At 61.4% G+C, this 15,022-nt stretch overlaps 1 protein-coding gene across 1 annotated transcript in view; it reads left to right on the top strand.

The window, feature by feature from the left end:
* ATP6V1B1 (ATPase H+ transporting V1 subunit B1) overlaps positions 1–11,261 on the top strand; it is a 57,003-nt gene extending 45,742 nt beyond the window's left edge. Inside the window, exons 6-16 of the mRNA XM_053941652.1 lie at positions 910–1,003; positions 3,061–3,138; positions 4,516–4,655; positions 5,667–5,768; positions 5,877–5,974; positions 7,023–7,146; positions 8,267–8,417; positions 9,548–9,630; positions 9,793–9,897; positions 10,812–10,941; positions 11,030–11,261. Coding sequence (XP_053797627.1) covers positions 910–1,003; positions 3,061–3,138; positions 4,516–4,655; positions 5,667–5,768; positions 5,877–5,974; positions 7,023–7,146; positions 8,267–8,417; positions 9,548–9,630; positions 9,793–9,897; positions 10,812–10,941; positions 11,030–11,187 — 1,263 coding nt within the window. The 3' untranslated portion in view covers positions 11,188–11,261. The remainder of the gene's footprint in view (positions 1–909; positions 1,004–3,060; positions 3,139–4,515; positions 4,656–5,666; positions 5,769–5,876; positions 5,975–7,022; positions 7,147–8,266; positions 8,418–9,547; positions 9,631–9,792; positions 9,898–10,811; positions 10,942–11,029) is intronic.
* Positions 11,262–15,022: the final 3,761 nt, after the last annotated feature.

The raw sequence follows: 15,022 nt of genomic DNA, 5'->3' as shown, positions 1-15,022 counted from the left end.
ACAACCGGGGTGTCCCCAGAGCCACCAGCCCTGGGACAGCAACGACCACAGGGGTGTCCCCAAAGCCACCAGCCCAGGGACAGCCGGGGTGTCCCCAGAGCCACCAGCCCTGGGACAGCAACGACCACAGGGGTGTCCCCAAAGCCACCAGCCCTGGGACAGCTGGGGTGTCCCCAAAGCCACCAGCCCTGGGACAGCAGCGGCTGCCGGGGCGTCCCCAAAGCCACCAGCCCTGGGACAGCCGGGGTGTCCCCAAAGCCACCAGCCCTGGGACAGCCGGGGTGTCCCCAAAGCCGCGAGCCCCGGGGCTGTTTGGGGTCAAACCCCTCCTGATTAGCCCGGATCCCCCCCCAGGTCGCCCCGCGGGGGCTCGGGGGGGCCGCGCAGCTGCCCCAAAGTCGCCGCTCTGATGCCACCTGCGCCTCGGGGATGCCCTTTTAATCCCATTAGGGAGTCAGGCTCGGGCAGGGGGAAAAAAAGGGGGCGGAAAGGGATAAAAAGGAGGAAAAAAAGGGAGAAAAGGGGATTTTTGCAGCCTCAGCGTTGTTGGGGGTGACCCGCAGCCCCCGCACGCACCTGGGGGGCTCCAAATGTCACCTGTCACCGTCCCCAGATCCCCCTGCTCCCAGGGGCCACCCGGCTCTAATTAAAGCGGCGAGCCGGGGGTTAATTAACGCAAATGATGTCAAATATTATCCGGATCAAAAGGCTTTCCCCGCGGGCGCGGCATTCACGGTCCACCCCAAAAAAAAAATCCCCCCAAAGCCTCTCAAGAGAGGTTTTTAACCCCAAACCTTGTCCCCTCTTTTATGTCCCCTCCCAGGGGGGTTTGGGGTGAGCGGGGGTCACGTCACGCCCCCTAAAGCCTTAATTAATCCTCGTTAATTGCTCTCCCCGGGCACTCCGCAGGTGTTTGAGGGCACATCGGGCATCGATGCCAAGGCGACAACCTGCGAGTTCACGGGGGACATCCTGCGCACGCCGGTGTCCGAGGACATGCTGGGTGAGCCCGGGCACGGCTGGCACCGAAATCTGGGGGGGTTTGGGGGTTCGGGGTTCAGCTGAGAACGTCCCTGGGTCACCTCCGAGCCGTGACAGTCACCTGGGACAGGGCCGGGCCCGTCCCCGCGTCCTCTGTGCGCGGTGATCCCGGGAGAACGCGTGGGGTGGGCGGGGAAAGGATTCCAGGTGAGGCGGCACCGCGTCCCTGGCGGTGTCACCCGGTCCCTGGAAGTGTCACCCCGTTCCTGCAAGTGTCGCCCCATCCCTGGCGGTGTCACCCCATCCCTGGCGATGTCGCCCCATCCCTGGCGGTGTCACCCTATGCCTGGAGGTGTCACTGCATTTCTGGCGGTGTCACCCCGTCCCTGGCAGTGTCGCCCCATCCCTGGAGGTGTCACCCTATCCCTGGAAGCGTCACATCGTCCCTGGCAGGTCACCCCGTCTCTGGCGGTGTCACCCCGTCTCTGGCGGTGTCACCCCGTCTCTGGCAGTGTCACCCCACCCCTGGCGGTGTCCCAGGCCAGGCTGGACAGCACTCGAAGCCAGCTGGCACAGTTGAAAGTGTCCCCACGGCAGGGAGGTGACATCGACGGGATTTAAAGTCCCTTCCCCCCCAAACCACTCTGGGATCCAGCTGTGAGCCCCCCCCCCCCCCCGTCCCCTCATGTCCCCCAGACCCCCGCGAGGTCACTCGGGGTCGGGCCGGGGGGTGGCCCTGTCCCTGCGCTGTCCCCCCCGACCCACGGGGGGCCGCCGCGATCCCGCAAAGGGCAGGGGGCGCCCCCCCAACCGGTGTCGCCGCCCTCCCGCTCTCGGTGTCCCCCGGGAGTCGCCGCTGCCGTGGCCGCTGACCTTTCGTGCTCGGCGCTCGGCGCTGCCATCACCCTGATGCGCTGTGACACCGCTGACGTGTCCCCGCACCGCCACCGCGTCCCGCGGGGGCCGGGGGGGCGCGGAGGGGGCGGCAGCCAGGCAGGCGAGGGCAGGGAAGCGTGGCGCTGTCGCGATCGATGCCACCGCGGCTCCGAGGCGGTCGATGAGGCTGAGAGGGAGCGCTGAGGCCGTGTCCCCTCCCTGGGGACGGTTTGGGGTGCGGGGGGGGTGGTGGTGTCACCCCACTGAGGTGGGGACTGCGAGAGGGGAGTGGCTGGGGACATGGGGACAGGGTGATGGGGACGTGGGGACACAGGGACAGGGTGATGGGGACATGGGGACAAGGTGATGGAGGGGATGGGGACATGGGGACAGGACAATGGGGACACGGGGACAGGGCGATGGGGGCAATGGGGACAGGACAATGGGGACACAGGGACAGGGTGATAAGGGTGATGGGGACATGGGGACAGGGTGATGGGGACATGGGGATGATGGGGACGGGGTGATGGGGATGATGGGGACATGGGGACACAGGGAGTGGGTGATGGGGACAGAGGGAGAGGGTGATGGGGACATGGGGACACGGTGATGGGGAGATGGGGACAGGGTGATGGGGGTGATGGGGACATGGGGATGAGGTGATGGGGACATGGGGACAGGACGGTGGGGGTCATGGGGGTGATGGGGACAGGGTCATGGGGGTGATGGGGACAGGGTGATGGGGGTGACTGGGGACATGGGGACAAGGGGACAGGGTGATGGGGGTGACTGGGGGCACGGGGACACAGAAAGGGTGATGGGGACAAGGTCCTGTCCCCTGTGCCTGTATGGGGGTCTCGGTGTCACCCCCTGCCTGGGAACCGAGGACCCCAAGGGGGAGGTGACAGAGGTGGCTGTGGGTATGGGGACACAGGGACAGGGTTATGGAGGTGGCTGGGGACATGGGGGGGACATGGGGGTCTTGTCCCCACGTGCTGGCATCTTCCTGCCACAGGAGCTGCAGTGTCACCCAGCCTGCAGGTGACACTTCCTGCCCCACAGCCCCCTGGTCCCTGTGTCCCCTCTGCGGGTGGGAGGTGTGTCCCGGGATCGGGATGGGGACCGTGCCCCCGGGCCATGGGACCGGCAGGTGCCACCCCCGGCTGGTGGCCTCAGGCAGGGACAGTCCCTCTGTCCCCACAGGCCGGGTGTTCAACGGCTCCGCCAAACCCATCGACAGCGGCCCCCCGGTGATGGCCGAGGACTTCCTGGACATCAACGGTGACGGCTCTGGCTCCTGGGAATGTGGGAGGGGCTTGGGGATGGCCTGGAATTGCGGGTGTCATTGTGCCCTGTGGTGTCACCACATCCATCCATCCATCCATCATCCATCCATCCATCCATCCATCCATCCATCCATCCATCCATCCATCATCCATCCATCATCCATCCATCCATCCATCCATCCATCATCCATCCATCCATCCATCATCCATCCATCCATCCATCCATCATCCATCCATCATCCATCCATCCATCCATCATCCATCCATCCATCCATCCATCATCCATCCATCCATCATCCATCCATCCATCCATCATCCATCCATCATCCATCCATCCATCATCCATCCATCATCCATCCATCATCCATCCATCATCCATCCATCCATCCATCCATCCATCATCCATCCATCATCCATCCATCATCCATCCATCATCCATCCATCCATCATCCATCCATCATCCATCATCCATCCATCATCCATCCATCATCCATCCATCCATCCATCCATCATCCATCATCCATCCATCCATCCATCATCCATCCATCCATCATCCATCCATCCATCATCCATCCATCCATCCATCCATCCATCCATCCATCCATCCATCCATCATCCATCATCCATCCATCCATCCATCATCCATCATCCATCCATCCATCATCCATCCATCCATCATCCATCCATCATCCATCCATCCATCCATCCATCCATCATCCATCCATCATCCATCCATCATCCATCCATCATCCATCCATCATCCATCCATCCATCCATCATCCATCCATCCATCCATCCATCATCCATCCATCCATCCATCATCCATCCATCATCCATCCATCCATCATCCATCCATCATCCATCCATCATCCATCCATCATCCATCCATCCATCCATCATCCATCATCCATCCATCATCCATCCAACCATCCATCATCCATCCATCCATCCATCATCCATCCATCCATCCATCCATCCATCATCCATCATCCATCCATCATCCATCCATCATCCATCCATCATCCATCCATCCATCCATCATCCATCCATCCATCCATCCATCCATCCATCCATCCATCATCCATCCATCCATCCCCATCAGGGTGCTCCAGGAGTTCCAGGCACTGGGATGGTTCCTCTCCCACCCCAGATCTGCTCCCTGCTCATCTCCAGAATTTCCTTCCCAATTTTTGCCACCAACCAGGACAATCCCTGAATCGTCATCCACCCCATCCCTGGACGTGTCCAAGGCCAGGCTGGACAGGGCTTGGAGCGCCCTGGGATAGCGGGAATTGTCCCTGGGTAGGACTGGATGGGTTCACGGCCCCTTCCAACCCCAACCATTCCATGATCCCTCCTTTTCCTGCTCCAGGCCAGCCCATCAACCCTCATGGGCGCATCTATCCCGAGGAGATGATCCAGACAGGGATCTCTCCCATCGACGTCATGAACAGCATCGCCCGCGGACAGAAAATTCCCATCTTCTCCGCCGCCGGGCTGCCCCACAACGAGGTGGGATTGCGGCAAGAGGAGGGTGGAGGGATTTGGGAAGGTTGGATCCCCGCTCCTGGTGTTGGGAAGCCGCCGCCAGCTCGTGCCTCAGTTTCCCCGCTGGCACAGCAATCCCTGTGCGCTGTGTGGGGGAGGATCTGGGCAGGTTTAGGGTCACTGAATCCAGGGACTGGGGGGCTCCAGATCCTTCTGACGTCCCCACGAGTGTGGGACGGAGCAGGAGGGGCTGGAAATTCCGGAGGGGGATGGGATTGGGATTAGGTTTAGGATTGGGATTAGGAATGGGATTGGGATGTGATGGGGTGGGATGGGATGGGATTGGGATGGGGTGGGATGGGATTGGGAGGGGGATGGGATCCATAGGATGGGATGGGATCCATGGGATGGAACAGGATGGGATTGGGATTGGGATGGGATGGGATGGGATGGGATGGGATGGGATGGGATGGGATGGGATGGAATGGAATCCATGGTGTGGGATGGGACTGGGAGGGTATTGGGATGGGACGGGACGGGATGGGATGGGTTGGGATCCATGGGATTGGGATCCATGGGAGGGGATTGGGATTGGGATTGGGATTGGGATTGGGATTGGGATGGGATTGGGATTGGGATGGGATGAGATGGAATGGAATCCATGGTATGGGATGGGATTGGGAGGGGATTGGGACGGGATGGGATGGGATGGGATCCATGGGATTGGGATTGGGATGGGATCCATGGGGTGCGATCCATGGGATGGGACGGGATTGGTGTTGGGATTGGGATTGGGATTGGGATTGGGATGGGATTGGTGTTGGGACTGGGATTGGGATGGGATCCATGGCGTGGGAAGGGATGGGATGGAAACCACCCCTGACCAATCAGGAGTGACCACGGGCAAGGCAGGACGCAGCGAGGGGGGGACACCCCGCTGGCCCCTGACCCGTGGGGCCGTGTCCCCGTCCCAGGGGGGCCATGGCCGCTCTGGGGTGTCCCTGCTGCCACCCCCGTCCCTGTCCCCTCCCTCAGATCGCGGCGCAGATCTGCCGCCAGGCCGGGCTGGTGAAGAAATCCAAGGACGTGGTGGATTTCCACGAGGACAACTTCGCCATCGTCTTCGCGGCCATGGGGGTGAGTTGGGGACACGTGTCCCTGACATGTCGGGACATCCCCAGGTGACCCCAGAACCGCCGTGTCCCCGTGTCCCCACCCGCTGACCGCGTGTCCCGCCCGCCGCAGGTGAACATGGAGACGGCGCGGTTCTTCAAGTCGGACTTCGAGCAGAACGGCTCCATGGAGAACGTGTGCCTCTTCCTCAACCTGGCCAACGACCCCACGTGCGGCACAGCCCTGCCTCCTCCTCCTCTCCTTCTCCCTCCTCCTCCTCTTCTCTCCTCTTCTCTCCCTCTTTGGTCTCCTCGTTCTTCCTTCTCCCTCCTCCTCCTCTTTTTTCTCTTTCTCCTCCTGTTTCTTTCTCCTCCTGTTTCTGTCTCCTTCCCTTTTTCCCTCTCCCTTTTCCCGTCTCTTTTTTCCTTCTCCCTTCTCCTTTCTCCTCCTCCTCCTTCTCCCTCCTCTCTTATTTTCACCTTCCCTTTTCTCTTTTCCTTTCTTTTCTTTTCTTTTCTTTTCTTTTCTTTTCTTTTCTTTTCTTTTCTTTTCTTTTCTCTTTTCTCTTTTCTCTTTTCTCTTTTCTCTTTTCTTTTCTTTTCTTTTCTTTTCTTTTCTTTTCTTTTCTTTTCTTTTCTTTTCTTTTCTTTTCTTTTCTTTTCTTTTCTCCTTCTTTTCTTTTCTTTTCTCCTTCTTTTCTTTTCTCCTTCTTTCTCCTTCTCCCTTTTCCTTCTCTCTCCTCCCCCTTCACCTTCCTTTCTTATTATTTTCCTTCCTTCTTCTTTTCCTTTCTACTTCTCCCCTTCTCCTTTTCCTTCTTTCCCTTCTCCCTCCTCCTCCTTTCTCCTTTTTCCTTTTTTCGCTTTTTTTTCTCTCCATTTTCCTTTTCATTTCCTTTCTCCTCTCCTCACTCTTTCTTCCCTCTCCTTTTCTCCTCCATTTTCCTTCTCCCTCTCCCTCTCCCCTTCCTTTCCCTCTCCCTCTCTTCAGTTCCCTCTTTCCCTTTCCTCCCTCTCCCTCCCCTCCCTCTCTCTCTTCCCCACCAGGACCCCCCAATCCCACCCGGATCACTTTGGGGGGACTCTCCTGACTCCCCCTGCGGTTCCCCAGTGCCCCGCCCTGCGTGGGGACCCCAAAACTCCGGGATTCCCCCTGCACTGGTGGGGACCCCACCCCACACCGGGCTGGGCTGGGCTCCTCTGCGCGCCCTCCTGGCACCCCAAACCTGCCCCGCGGGGGCTAATTAGCCGAATTGCGCTAATTGGGGGTGTCCCCCAGGATCGAGAGGATCATCACGCCGCGGCTGGCGCTGACCACGGCCGAGTTCCTGGCGTACCAGTGCGAGAAGCACGTGCTGGTCATCCTGACCGACATGAGCTCCTACGCCGAGGCCCTGCGCGAGGTCAGCGCGGCGCGGCCGCGGGGAGCCCAGGGTGACAAGGACAGCCCAGGGTCCTTGGGGGGCCCAGGGTGACAAGGACAGCCCAGGGTCCTTGGGGGGCCCAGGGTGACAAGGACAGCCCAGGGTCCTTGGGGGGCTCAGGGTGACAAGGACAGCCCAGGGTCCTTGGGGGGCTCAGGGGGACAAGGACAGCCCGGGGTCCTTGGGGGGCCCAGGGTGACAAGGACAGCCCAGGGTCCTTGGGGGGCTCAGGGTGACAAGGACAGCCCAGGGTCCTTGTGGGGTTTGGGGGGCCCAGGGTGACAAGGACAGCCCAGGGTCCCTGTGGGGCACTCAGGGTGACAAGGACAGCTCAGGGTCTTTGTGGGGGGCCCAGGGTGACAAGGACAGCCCGGGGTCCTTGGGGGGCCCAGGGTGACAAGGACAGCCCAGGGTCCCTGTGGGGTTTGGGGTGCTCAGGGTGACAAGGACAGCCCAGGATCCTTGTGGGGTTTGGTGTGCTCAGGGTGACAAGGACAGCCCAGGGTCCCTGTGGGGTTTGGGGGGGATCAGGGTGACAAGGACAGCCCAGGGTCCTTGGGGTGCTCGGGGTGACAAGGACAGCCCAGGGTCCTTGGGGTGCTCGGGGTGACAAGGACAGCCCAGGGTCCTTGGGGGGCTCAGGGTGACAAGGACAGCCCAGGGTCCTTGGGGGGCTCAGGGTGACAAGGACAGCCCGGGGTCTTTGTGGGGGGCCCAGGGTGACAAGGACAGCCCAGGGTCCTTGTGGGGTTTGGGGGGGATCAGGGTGACAAGGACAGCCCAGGGTCCTTGGGGTGCTCAGGGTGACAAGGACAGCTGGGGGTGACAGGGTCTTTGGGGATTTGGGGTGCTTAGGGTAACAAGGAAAATCAAGGGTCCTTGGAGTTTTTGGGGTACTCAGGGTGACAAGGACAGCTGGGCTTCCTGTGATTTTTGGGGTGTTTGGGGGTTTTGAGGTGTTTGGGGTGTCTGGGGTGTTTGGGACACCAGCACACCTGGGATTTTTGGGGTTGCCCGGGCTGCTCAGGACACCCGTGTGCCTTGTGCCTCCCATGGTTTTTGGGGTGTTTGGGGTGCTCTGACCCCCAGAACCCCACAGGTGTCAGCAGCCAGGGAGGAGGTGCCGGGCCGCCGCGGCTTCCCCGGCTACATGTACACGGACCTGGCCACCATCTACGAGCGCGCCGGGCGCGTGGAGGGCAGGAACGGCTCCATCACCCAGATCCCCATCCTCACCATGCCCAACGACGGTCAGCGGGACACGGCGGGGCCGGGAATACCAGCAGGGGACGGGAAAACCGCGGGAGATCGGGATTTCCCCGCCCCGGAAAATCGCAGAGATGGGAAATCCCAAATTGCTCCGGTTTTGGGGAGCTCCTGGGGTGGTGATGCTGCTGGGGTGATTTAGGGTCTGAGACTTCCAAATGTTCCCAACAAGACCTCCTGTTTGGGGTCCTTGGCTCCAGGACAGGGAGGTGACCCCAAAACTCCTCTGAGCCATCCCAACCACCTCCATCCCTTCCCATTTGGGGTCCCAGCTCCAGAATGAAGAGGTGACCCCAAAACTCGGAGCCATCCTAATCACCCCATCCCCTCCCATTTGGGGTCCCAGCTCCAGGACAGGGAGGGCACCCCAAAACCCCTCTGAACAACCATCCAAGCCACCCCATCCCCTCCCATTTGGGGTCCCAGCTCCAGAATGAAGAGGTGACCCCAAAACCCCTCTGAACCATCCAAGCCACCCCATCTCCTCCCATTTGGGGTCACTGCAGGACAAGGGGGTGACCCCAAAACTCCTCTGAGCCATCCCAACCATTCCCATCCCCTCCCATTTGGGGTCACTCCAGGACAAGGGGGTGACCCCAAAACCCCTCTGTGCCATCCCAACCACCCCATCCCATTTGGGGTCCCAGCTCCAGGACAGGGAGGAGACCCCAAAACCCCTCTGAGCCATCCAAGCCACCCCATCCCCTCCCATTTGGGGTCCCAGCTCCAGGACAGGGAGGTGACCCCAAAACCCCCCTGTGTTATCCCAACCACTCCCATCCCCTCCCATCTGGGGTCACTCAATGACAAGGCGGTGACCCCAAAACTCCTCTGAGCCATCCCAACCACCCCATCCCCTCCCATTTGGGGTCCCAGCTCCAGGACAAGGGGGTGACCCCAAAACTCCTCTGAACCATCCAAGCCACCCCATCCCCTCCTATTTGGGGTCCCAGCTCCAGGACAGGGAGGTGACCCCAAATCCCCCCTTACTGACCCCATTGGGGGCTGCGCTGCCCCGGTGACCCCACAGATGTGACACAGCGGCGTCCCGTGTCCAGCTGAGCTGCCAGCCCCACTTTTGGGGTCTCACAGCCCCTTTGTCCCCCCACCCCAGACATCACCCACCCCATCCCCGACCTGACGGGCTTCATCACCGAGGGCCAGATCTACGTGGACCGGCAGCTCCACAACCGCCAGGTTCGTTCCCAAACCCCTTCCCATCTCCAGGGATGGATCCAGGGATGGATCCGGCACCCACCGGGGCTGGGAACCCCCCGGGAGCGCCGGGATGGGTGTGCCGGGGGTTGGGGTGGGGTCTCCCAGGGCTGGCTGGACGTTGGGGTCGCTCTCACCCCACAGATTTACCCCCCCATCAACGTCCTGCCGTCCCTGTCGCGGCTGATGAAATCGGCCATCGGAGAGGGAATGACCAGGAAGGACCACGGGGACGTGTCCAACCAGCTGGTGAGGGCCTGGGGACACTCCGGGGGGTGGCGTTTGTCACTTGGGGGCCCTCCCGTCCCCCTGTTTGGGGAGGCGCAGGTGAGGCCCCACCCGCGGAGCTGCTCCAGATCCCCCATCCCAAATTCAGGAGGGCGTGGAGCTGCTGGAGCAATTCCAGAGGAGGTTCTGGAGATGCTCCAAGGGCTGGAGCCAGGCTGGGAGAGCTGGGAATGTTCTCCCGGAGAAGGGAAGGCTCCAGGGAGAGCTCAGAGCCCTGGGATTCCAGAGGGGAGCTCTGATTTTGGGATGATTCAGGATTGGATCCCACTGAGCTCCACAGGGTGTCCTAAATCCCAAATCTTCCCTTTAATGGGATGTGGGGAGAATCCAGGGAAAGTGACAGCACCCGGCAACGCTGGGGCTGCCCCAAATCCCTGGGAATGTCCAAGGCCAGGTTGGACAGGAGCAACCTGGGATAGGAGAAGGTGTCCCTAAACATGGATGGGGCTGGAATGGGATGGGATTTAAGGGCCCATTCCAGGATTCTGGTGCCACTCTGGAGCCAGGCTGGGAGAGCTGGGAATGTTCCCCTGGAGAAGGGAAAATTCCAGGGAATCCTCAGAGTCCCTGAAGGGGATCCAGGAGAGCTGGGGAGGGACTGGGGACAAGGGACAGAGGGACAGGAGCCAGGGAATGGCTCCCAGTGGGAAAGGGGAGATTGGGATGGGATCTTGGCAAGGAATTCCTGGCTGGGAGGGTGGGGAGGGGCTGGGCTGGAATTCCCAGAGCAGCTGTGGCTGCCCCTGGATCCCTGGCCGGGTTGGGATGGATCTTGGAGCCACCCTGGCTGGTGGGAGGTGCCCCTTGGTGGCACCGGCCGCGCCGTGGGGTCCGCGCCCATCCCGACCCACCGGCGGAATCCCTGGATCCCGCAGTACGCCTGCTACGCCATCGGGAAGGACGTGCAGGCCATGAAGGCCGTGGTGGGCGAGGAGGCCCTGTCCGCCGACGACCTCCTCTACCTGGAGTTCCTGCACAAGTTCGAGAAGCACTTCATCTCCCAGGGTGAGCCTCCGGCCCCAAAGCGGGGATTCGGGATCTGCGAGAGCCTCTCCAGCACCCCCCAGTCCCTCCGCCCCGTTGCTGCCGGCAGGTCCCTACGAGAACCGGAGCATTTTCGAGTCGCTGGACATCGGCTGGCAGCTCCTGCGCATCTTCCCCAAGCAGCTCCTCAAGCGCATCCCCGAAAACGTCCTGGCCGAGTTCTACCCCCGCGAGGCCAAGGCGCCCGAGCAGGGCACGGCCCTGTGACCCCAAATCCCCACAAAACCCCCCTTTTCCTACAATTGGATCCCCCTTTTCCTACAATTGGATCCCCCTTTTCCTACAATTGGATCCCCCTTTTCCTACAATTGGATCCCCCTTTTCCTACAACCGGATCCCCCTTTTCCTACAATCGGCAAAAATCTCTTCGTTTTTTTTGGTGAATAAACAACCGTGGTCACCAAACCCTTCCGTGCTCCGATGTTTCCTTCCGCGGCCGTGGAATTCCCACCCCTGGCCCCAGCCCGAGCTGCAGCTCCCCAAAACCCCAAAACTCCGCGTTTTAGGGGAAAAACTCCCCGTGGAAAATCCCAACATCCCCCCCCCCCCCGCCGCGGGTTTCGCTTCCCCTCCCCGTTGGGATCGGGGCCCCTCGGGAGGAGGGAGGGGAGAGGGAGGGGAGGGTGGTTTCACTTCCCTGCGGGGAGCGCGGAGGCAGCGCCGGGGAGAGGGAGGCACCCCCAAATCTCGGGGGTTTGGGGGGCCCCGGGCATGGCCTGGGCTGGGGACGGAGTCGGGGGACACCCGGCGGGTAAGGGGGAACCTCGTGGGGGATTTTTGGGGGGGGGGTCACCAGTGGGGTTCGGGGGCTGGGATTTGGGGTTGGAGGGAGTGAAACCAAATTGGGTCTGGGGGGGGGGGGGAATTTTCCCTCCTCAGAATTCGGGGATTGGCTGGGGAGAGGGTCCAGTCCCGGGAAAAGGGGTTGGGATTCACTGGATCGGGGATTGTGGGAAGGGCTCGGGGGGAGCTGGGGACCCTGGGGACAAGGGATGGCCCCAATCCCACATCGGGGACCCCAGGGCTGGGTCCCCCCCATCCAGAGGGGACACTCAGGGGTGCCAGGGACCGTCCTGTCCCCCACTGTCACCCCCGCTGTCCCCACAGTCCTGGCTCGGGTCCCCGCAGCCATCCTGGAGTCCGGGAGCAGCGAGGAGGAGGAGGAGGATGAAGAGGCAGCCCCTGGACAGGTATCGCTTCCGGCCCCTTTTCCATTGGATTTCCCCTTCCTGATCCCATAAATCGGGGGGATGAGGGGAGGGTGCCCCGTGTCCGGATTCCGGGGGTGACGCGGGCGCTGGGGGTGTCCACGTGGCTCAGGGCTCGCCGATAGAATTCCAATGGAATGCCAAGAGAATACCCTGGCAGTGCCGATGGAATGCCAAGGGAATACCCTGGCAGTGCCGATGGAATGCCAAGGGAATGCCCTGCCGGTGCCGATGGAATGCCAAGGGAATACCCTGGCAGTGCCGATGGAATGCCAAGGGAATACCCTGGCAGTGCCAATGGAATGCCACGCCGGTGGAATGCCGTGCCAAAGGAATTCTGTGTCAAAGCAGTGCCGGTGCCAAACAGCGCCGTTCCAATGGAACGCCGTGCCAATGGAATTCCATCCCGAGGGCATTATCCCGAGGGCCGTCCCATCCCTATGGAACTCCATTCCAAGGGCCATCCCATCCCAATGGAATTCCATCCCTATGGAACTCCATCCCAAAGGCCACCCCATCCCAATGGAATTCCATCCCAAGGGCCATTTCATCTCAATGGAATTCCATCCCGAGGGCATGCCATTCCCAATGGAATTCCATCCCAAGGGCATGCCATTCCCAGTGGAATTCCATCCCAATGGAATTCCATCCCGAGGTCCTGCCATTCCCAATGGAATTCCGTCCCAATGGCCATTCTATCCCAATGGAATTCCATCCCGAGGTCCTGCCATTCCCAATGGAATTTCATCCCAAGGGCCATTCCATCCCAATGGAATTCCATCCCAAGGCCGTTCCGTGCCACGACAATGCCACGCCGTGCCAACACGGTGACATTTTCCACGGCCGTGCCGATGGAACTCCATGCCAACGGAATGCCATGCCAGCGGAATTCCGTGCCAACCCAGCGCCTCATTCCCGCTTTTCCCACCACAGCACCTGCTCCTGGATCCAGTGCCAGATGACACCGAGACTCGGCTGGCCCAGCTGGAGCAAGGTGAGCCCTGTCCCACCCCGGTGTCCCACCCCGGTGTCCCACCCTCCTGTCCCATCCCGGTGTCCCATCCCAGTGTCCCTTCCCGGTGTCCCATCCCGGTGTCCCATCCCGGTGCCCCATCCCGGTGTCCCTTCCCGGTGTCCCACCCCGGTGTCCCACCCCGGTGTCCCATCCCGGTGTCCCATCCCGGTGCCCCATCCCGGTGTCCCTTCCCGGTGTCCCACCCCGGTGTCCCACCCCGGTGTCCCATCCCGGTGTCCCATCCCGGTGTCCCTTCCCGGTGTCCCTTCCCGGTGTCCCACCCCGGTGTCCCATCCCGGCGTCCCATCCCGGCGTCCCTTCCCGGTGTCCCATCCCAGTGTCCCACCCTGGTGCCCCATCCCGGTGTCCCACCCCAGTGTCCCATCCCGGTGTCCCACCCCAGTGTCCCATCCCGGTGTCCCATCCCGGTGTCCCATCGTGGTGTCCCTTCCTGGTGTCCCATCCCGGTGTCCCATCCCGGTGTCCCTTCCTGGTGTCCCATCCCGGTGTCCCATCCCGGTGTCCCTTCCTGGTGTCCCATCCCGGTGTCCCATCCCAGTGTCCCCAATGTCCCCGGCACCTCCCAGGCCCCCCGCAGGCTCTGGGTTAAATCCCCACCCTGGTGCGGTGCCAGCCCCACTCCCGGCTGCCCTGGCCGGGCTCTGGGCGCGGGGGGCCGCGGGCAGGACGCGCCGGTGGCACCTGACCCCCCCCGATGTCACCGCCGGCGTCACCGGCAGCGTCGCAGGCGCTGCTGGCCGAGCTGGCGGCGCTGGACACCGAGGTGGAGCTGGAGCAGCGGTGCCGGCAGCGAGCCCAGGCCTTCAGCGCCCAGGTGGGGGTGGGGACGGGTCCCCAAAACTGTCCCTCCGTGGGGACAAAGGTGCTGGCGCACCCTCGGGGCACACCCGGCTTGGGGGCCGCGGGGGGAACCCCAGTTCTGGGATTCTGGGATTCTGGGATTCTGGTGGAGCAGGACAAGGCGTGGCTGGAGAGGATCAGCCTGGCCGGGACACCCGAGGTGGCCCCAGGGGAGGTGACAGCTGTGATGACACCCGAGGTGGCCCCAGGGGAGGTGACACCCACAGGGGTGGCCCTGGAGGAGCCACCCGCCCCTGCCCAGCTCCCAGGTGAGCCTGAGGTGTCCCATTCCATCCCATCCCGTCCCATCCCAATTCCATCCCATCCCATCCCATCCCATCCCCATCTTGTTTTATCCCACCCCATTTCATCCCAATTCCACCTCATCCCAAATCATCCCAATTCCTCCCCATCCCAATTCTGTTCCATCCATCCATCACATCCTATCCCATCCCAAATCATCCCAATTCCACCCCATCCAATCCCAATCCCAGTCCAAATCCCAATCCCATCCTATCCCCAATCCCAATCCCAATTCCATCCCAACCCAACCCAATTCTAATTCCAATTCCAATTCCAATTCCAATTCCAATTCCAATTCCAATGCTATCCCAACCCAATTCCAATCCCAATTCCATCCAATTCCAATCCCAATCCCAGTCCAAATCCCAATCCCATCCTATCCCTCCCACCCAATCCCAATTCCATCCCAACCCAATTCCAATTCCAATTCCAATTCCAATTCTATCCCAATCCCAATCCCAGCTGCAATCCCAATCCCAATCCCAATCCCATCCCATCCAATCCCAATCCCAATTCCATCTCACCTCATCCCAATCCCAATCCCAGTCCCAATCCCAATCCCAATCCCAATCCCAATCCCAATCCCAATCCCAATCCCATCCCATCCATCCCACCCAATCCCAATTCCATCTCACCTCATCCCAATCCCAATCCC

Source organism: Vidua chalybeata, chromosome 4 (genome assembly GCF_026979565.1).
Source record: "Vidua chalybeata isolate OUT-0048 chromosome 4, bVidCha1 merged haplotype, whole genome shotgun sequence".
Lineage (NCBI taxonomy): Eukaryota > Metazoa > Chordata > Aves > Passeriformes > Viduidae > Vidua > Vidua chalybeata.
This window is presented reverse-complemented; position numbering and strand designations above follow the sequence as displayed.